This window comes from Epinephelus lanceolatus, chromosome 19, assembly GCF_041903045.1.
Source record: "Epinephelus lanceolatus isolate andai-2023 chromosome 19, ASM4190304v1, whole genome shotgun sequence".
NCBI lineage: Eukaryota > Metazoa > Chordata > Actinopteri > Perciformes > Serranidae > Epinephelus > Epinephelus lanceolatus.
The window spans coordinates 20,463,763-20,470,514 of NC_135752.1; the positions used below are offsets into that span (position 1 = coordinate 20,463,763).

General features: G+C 38.7%; 1 protein-coding gene across 1 annotated transcript; it reads left to right on the top strand.

Annotated features, from left to right (window-relative positions):
- Nucleotides 1-322: 322 nt before the first annotated feature.
- ess2 (ess-2 spliceosome associated protein) lies at nt 323-5,786 on the top strand. The gene is made up of 10 exons (XM_033646170.2): nt 323-675; nt 1,639-1,807; nt 1,932-2,015; nt 2,205-2,374; nt 2,550-2,667; nt 2,795-2,928; nt 3,055-3,157; nt 3,287-3,396; nt 3,497-3,612; nt 4,633-5,786. The coding sequence occupies exons 1-10, from the start codon at nt 529-531 to the stop codon at nt 4,910-4,912; spliced, it is 1,431 nt and encodes a 476-aa protein (XP_033502061.1). The 5' UTR covers nt 323-528; the 3' UTR covers nt 4,913-5,786.
- The last annotated feature ends 966 nt before the right edge of the window (nt 5,787-6,752 follow it).

The following is a 6,752-nucleotide window of genomic DNA, read 5'->3' on the forward strand; positions in this document are numbered from 1 at the left end:
ATGTTTATCAAAATGTTATCACAGAATCCTTTACAAAAGGTAATATCAGTACTGTATTCTCAAGTAGGTAGATCTGAACGAAAACACGGAAACACTTTCTACAAAAATATGATTATTACGCCGATATTTTTATGTATAGCTTAATGTATATTGCTATCATGTTTATGATAACGATTCATACATTTTAATGATTGTATTGGAAATTTTATTTTTTTTATATTGGAAATTTCCGGAGAGGCTGTAAACTTCCGGTGACATAACGATTACGAGGTTACGTACGACGTTGTTTGTACGTTGGTTCTGAAATTAGCCGACGGTAACTGTTTAGCTAGGATAGCCATGCCCACTGTTTACAGTTAGTTGCGTTTACGTGGTCTTGGGTATCTAGTTAACGTTATTTACTACATACTTTAAATACGTAAACGAGGTTTCTAAAGTACAACAGCCGGCTTCCGTTTCGATTTAGTCAGCGTTTGTCTAAGAAGGATCACCGTTAGCCGTTAGCTTAGGAGGCTAACAGGGTCTACAATGGAGGGCAGCGCCAGCGTGAGGAAAGCGCTGTCCGGGACCCTCGTACCTGCGGCGGTCACAACAGTGGCTCTGCTTCAACAACCCGAGGACAAGGAGAAGGAGAAGCTGAAAAGAAAGGTCCTCGATGAAGAGGAGTACATTGAGGTAACTAGCTAAATAACAGCCTGTTATGGTTTAGAAGACTGAGGCTAAAGGTAGTCATCAGACCTCATGATAGCAGTGCTGTGTTAGCTCTGTTAATGCTATCTTAAAAAACAGGCTAATGTTATAATCGTTACGTGTAACCAACACATATAACTTTTGGTCTTTGTCTGGGATTAGTGTAACATAGTTTGATTAAAATTGTCATAAAAGTGGCGTTTCATTCTCAGAGATAACGTTACCCCACCCCCTTTTTACTGTAGGGAAAACATAACATGGGATCCATGTCAGTGTATGAGTCATATCGTGGTATGAGAACAGACTACATATGGTCGAGGATGTTGGCAATTGTAAGATTATGATTTGATATTATGTGTCACATTAAAAATGTCTTTTATCCTGCATTTTTTACAGGATACCATCCTGTAGAGCTGACACTGCTATTTAATCAATCAATAAATAAATTGACGTAAAAGTAGTAGACTGTAATATTGTTAAACAAAAAATTCATATTCAAATTTTGTATTTTTTTTAAAAAGCCCAAAGTCCTGCTAATAGCTTTCCAGATGATATGATTTGCAGCGTATCCCTGTTTTATTGATTGTAGATAGGATGTATTTAGTTTTTGATCTGTCAAGCAGAGAAAACAAGCAATTCAGAATAATTTTTGTGGTGCCGTGTGAAACTGTGATTGGCACTTTCCTCTATTTTCTGACATTTCAAAGACCAACGGATCAACCGTTTCATCCCAAGAATAATTTGGACATGAATTGATAACGATACAGCTTTGTTTTGGGTACTAGCAAGCCAACATCATATACCTAAATTGGATGACAGTGAGACTTGACTGAGAAAATACATTGAATACAATTCTACAGTGGGTCTTTGTTGTTGTATAGTTACAGAGAAAAATGTCATTATCATCCATTTTGCAAAGTCAAATGTTCCTATCTCTACTCCCAACAGAGTTTGGAGAAGATCATCCAGCGGGACTTCTTCCCAGATGTGACCAAACTGCAGGCGCAGAAGGACTATCTTGAAGCAGAGGAAAGTGGTGACCTAGAGAGAATGAGAGAGATATCCATAAGATATGGATCATCTGTGACTAAATCTACACCACGGTCTTCTGCACCTTGTGAGTAGTAGTATGAGGAGGGAAACTGAACACTGTTTCATGTAGCTGTATTTTGCTTACAGAATGAAATATTCAGCCTGTATGAACTTTACCCTTTTTTCTCTTCATTCTTTTTGTATGTAAGATGTGACACCAGCGAGCTTTGAGACGCCAGTGGGCCATTCAGGATCTCCCTCCTCCACTCACGGCAGTAAAGGTTTAGATGGGGGTAAGTATCTAATTTATTTAAATGTAGATGAAGAATGTTCTGAGCTTATACAGTATGTGTGTCTATATGAACTCACAGATCTCAAACCCCTTTGTTGTAACTAACCTAAATTGTGTTTGGCATTAATAGAAGGACTTAGAAATGCTTGACAGTGATTTAACTCCATTTCTATTGATGTTGTTTTTATAGAAAGCAAGGATGATGACAAGGAAGAGAAAGAGCTGCCCTCTCTGGACCGCTTCCTTGCTAAAAATACCAGTGAGGATAATGCATCGTTTGAGCAGATAATGGATCTGGCAGAAGACAAGGAGAAGCTAAGGCATGCCTGGTTATACGAGGCTGAGACTGAGTACAAAGAGGTATGTATATGTAGAGTTAAAAGCATATATAAATTTCAAAGCAATTAAAGAAATGTTTGGATTACAGTTGTACTGATAATAGAGTCACAAAATTTGATTTTGAGTCAATTGAATGATGATAGTTGCATGATTTAATGACCACATTAAAAAATATTTTATGTCTGATATTTTCCAGCGTCATGAACAAAACCTCGCTTTACCACCAGCAGAGAAAGCAGCGCTTGAATGTACAAAAGCCGGACTTGAGACATGGGAGTACAAAGCGAAGAATGCCTTGATGTATTATCCAGAGGGTAAGATGGCCAAACTTGGATTGAATTTTTTTTCTTTGACATAAATCCTTATTGAAGGCATGCAATTGATCAAATTCAGCTGCTAGAGAAAATATGGCATTTATGTTTTATTATTTTTTTTATTCAGGTGTTAAAGACGATGATGCTCTCTTTAAGAAGCCACGGGAAGTAGTTCACAAGAACACACGGTTTGCTGGAGACCCATTCAGCAAAGCTCTCAACAAAAGCCAGATTCAGCAGGCTGCAGCCCTCAATGCACAGGTACATTTTTGGCCTTTATGTGCCCCATAGTTGTGAATTTATTTTCTCTGCGCGGCCCTCTATTTTTTAGATGAATAAAAGAGTGAACTCGAGTACTGTAGTTGATGTATTATGTTTTATATCCAGTTCAAACAGGGTAAAGTTGGCCCTGATGGGAAAGAGCTCATCCCACATGAATCCCCAACAGTGAACGGATATGGTTTTGAAAGTATGCCATCCCCCGCACCTGGTAAGTGGGTCTTAAATCCTCAGCATAGAAACAGTCCTGACAGATCAAACTAAATGTTCCTTTAAATGGCTCATTGAACAACTCTACCTACAGTTGGAGATTTCTGAAAGCACTTTTCTGTTCCCTCAGGTGTGGCTGAGTCGCCTCTCATGACCTGGGGTGAGATTGAGAGCACACCATTTCGTCTGGATGGATCAGACACTCCTTACGTTGAGAGGAATCATGGTCCATCATTTAAGGTAGTGAACCTTCAGTGGTAGCTATAATGTTTTGATAATGATTGATTCTTTTTTCTTAATTTGTAAAATGATGACATTGAATGTATCTTGTTTCTGAAAGATTCCAGAGCCAGGAAGACGAGAGAGACTTGGTTTAAAGATGGCCAATGAAGCTGCCGCTAAAAACCGTGCAAAGAAACAGGAGGCGTTACGAAAAGTCACAGAGAACCTTGCAAGGTAAAGATGTTTGACCTTTGAAACTTTCCTGACTTTCAACCAGCTCCACATCATCTGAGTCAAACACTGTTTATTTGCACTCACTGCGATGCAACAGAGCTGGTTGAAAATGGGCAACAACCTCTTACTGAATCTGTCAAATCCTACATTTAAAAGAGAAAGTTAAGTTTAAAGGGCACCTACTATGCTTGTCCTTATTTTCTGTCACAGATAGATAAACGGTTACAATGTCAAAGTTTCAAATAATTCAGATTCAGAAAACTTTATTGTCTGTCATAACAGAAAATCTGCTTCGAGAAGTATAATAATAAGGAACAAGTATGTAAGTAAGGAACAAGTATGTAAAAGTAATCCCTGTGAGCAAAAACCTAAGGCTTCGGAACGTTGTGAATCCTCTGTTTTCAACTGTTCTTCTTTTGCATCAAGCTGATGTCAGCTCATAGTGGAGTTCTTTATGTGGTCATCTGCTCAAGGCACACTCCTGCGAGTCTTTACATTACACGGAGTGCTACATGGAGCTACATGCTAACATCAGGGAAACATGTAATCTTGGTGGTTGTTGATTTTAATTTCTCCCCAATTACGGATCATATTCCTGCTGGAATATGTTTGGTTGTGAATATTTTTGGTTTAGAACTTTTATTGGTGATTTTTCATGGAAGAAAATGTCGCTATACTCAGAGTCATTCTTCAGCTGCAGTAATGGTGCAGAGACTCCTGAGCATGCTGACCAGTCAGAGCAGATAGGGCTTTTTCGGTAGGGGGGCTCTAACAGGTGCTAAAATGGAGTGTTACAGATAGAATACAGGTTTTCCAGCACAGACAGTATGAGGAAATAAAGTATTTTTGAACATTAAAGCATGTAAACATGTTTTTGTTGAAACCCAGAATACATGTATGAGCCTGAAAATGAGCATAACAGGTCACCTTTAAATTATTTTAGGCTGCTGGTTTTCTTTTTTAGTGTAGTTGTGAAGGAATCGTATGAACTAACCAACCAAATCAACCTTTGTGTTACAGTCTTACACCTAAAGGTCTGAGCCCAGCCCTCACCCCCGCCCTGCAGAGGCTCGTAAATCGGACATCTAGCAAATACACGGACAAAGCACTACGAGCGAGTTACACCCCATCGCCCTCGCACAGAGTCACTGGATGCAAGACTCCCTTCGGTGGCCCATCCACTCCCTCAGGAACGCCAACGCCAAACAAAGCCAAGACGCCGAGCTCTCAGGACCTTACGTCACTCACAGACAATCTGCTGCAACTTCCCAAGAGACGGAAAGCCTCAGACTTTTTCTAAGTAAGAGAAGCTCTTCTCTGCTGGCCGGGATTGTACAAAACAGACATATAATACTGTGGAGAACTTGATTATAAACTGTCCAGACCTGGTTATTGTCAAATGAAAGAGCACATCTTTCAGCTGGAGGACTGGATAAAGTCATGCACAGAGGACTGAGGAGTTTTTAGGGATTTATTTGTTACATTTTTGAGCAGGTGGGTTAAAGTAGATCCCTGTGAAATGTCCAAATTCTATTTAATTACTCGTTTATCTTATTTTCTTTTATTCCAGATGCAAGGTTTCGTAGACTTTTGTACAACTGTTTCCACTCCTACAAACATTCGTCATCCCCCACAGCCACCACAGCAGCACATGCTTAAATGTTACTAATATAATTCAGTCGCTGTTTCTGAGAATTGCACATACAAATGAGATTTCAGCTCTCAGCTCTCCATTCATGCTACCATGACATTTCAGTATTTGTCTCTGCATCATAGAAATTACTCAAACTTATGAATAAGTGTTAAAAATGGAAAAGAAAACACAGTTTCAGTGAGACAGCTCAGTGAAGGCCGGGTAAATGATGAATCTTTCTCTTTGCCCTATATTGGAAAAACTTTACAGGCAGAGCTGGGCTCAGCATCATAAATCTTTACAACCTTTTTCTGAAAATCTATAATAAAACTGAACATTTTGGACAATCAAACGCCTGCAAAAGAATGTTATACCATGTATCACCAGATGACATACTCGTCAATAGTTCTGTTCTACCTCCTGCTGCTGGTGGAGCAGAACTGTGAATAATGACTTTATACCTCCCTTTTTCAAGCAAGTGTCAAATATACAGGCTTAGTCATATTGTTCTGATTTGAAAATACAGCCAGAAACACACTAACATGCTTTCAGACTGTTTTTTAAGCATTAGAGGTCACAGGGTCCCCTCAGGCCAGATTTATTATCAGATGACATTCTGTTGTGTAGGGAAGTCAACACACACACACACACACACTGCAGCTTGATTTACGACTTCACCTCTTCAGGGGAGTCATGGGTCATAGGTCAGTGTTTTCATAACCAGGGATGTTATCCAGGAGCGGGTCAGACATTCCTTTGACTCAGTTGTGGACATCATACTTAACTCACACAAGCCTGTGTTTTTAAAACAGCAAATGTTTGATAAGGATTGTGATTTCTTGTAAGAACATATGTCCACCTTGATTTTGGTGCCGTCACAAAAGCAGTGATGGGCATATGAATATTGTTTTAAGACAGATTCACATTTTGTTAAATCTGTCTTAAAACAATATTCCCATCAGGGCCTGCACAGTTAATTGAAATATTATCAAATTACAATGTGGCCAATTGCAGGAGTTGCAATTTTTTTGATCCATTACAGATAAAACATTGTAGTGTTACAGAGATACTCCAGCCTAAAAATCATATTCCAGATGTGAGGGAGCATGTGTGTTTGGCACAGATCCCAGCAAACATCACATCATCATTGCTTTTATATACTTTTTAGTAAATACAAAATGCAAAAAATACCATTCCCAATTAAATTTCAACTTATTGCAATTGCAGTAAATAATCGCAATATATATATTTTACATGTTGTGCAGCCCTGTTTCACATGTCCATGTGTACATGACCTTTGATGGTATGCTCATGGTTCCTAACACATGATAAGATAAACCTTTATTAATCCCCAGATGGGAAGTTCGGTTAAAGTAGCACATAGACAGCAATAGTACAGATAAATAAAGTAAAAACATAAAAAATGAGAGATATATTAAAAAACTAAGGTAGAATGAGAAAAACTATACAAAAAAAATTGGTGAAAGAAATTGTAGGCTAAAGTGTC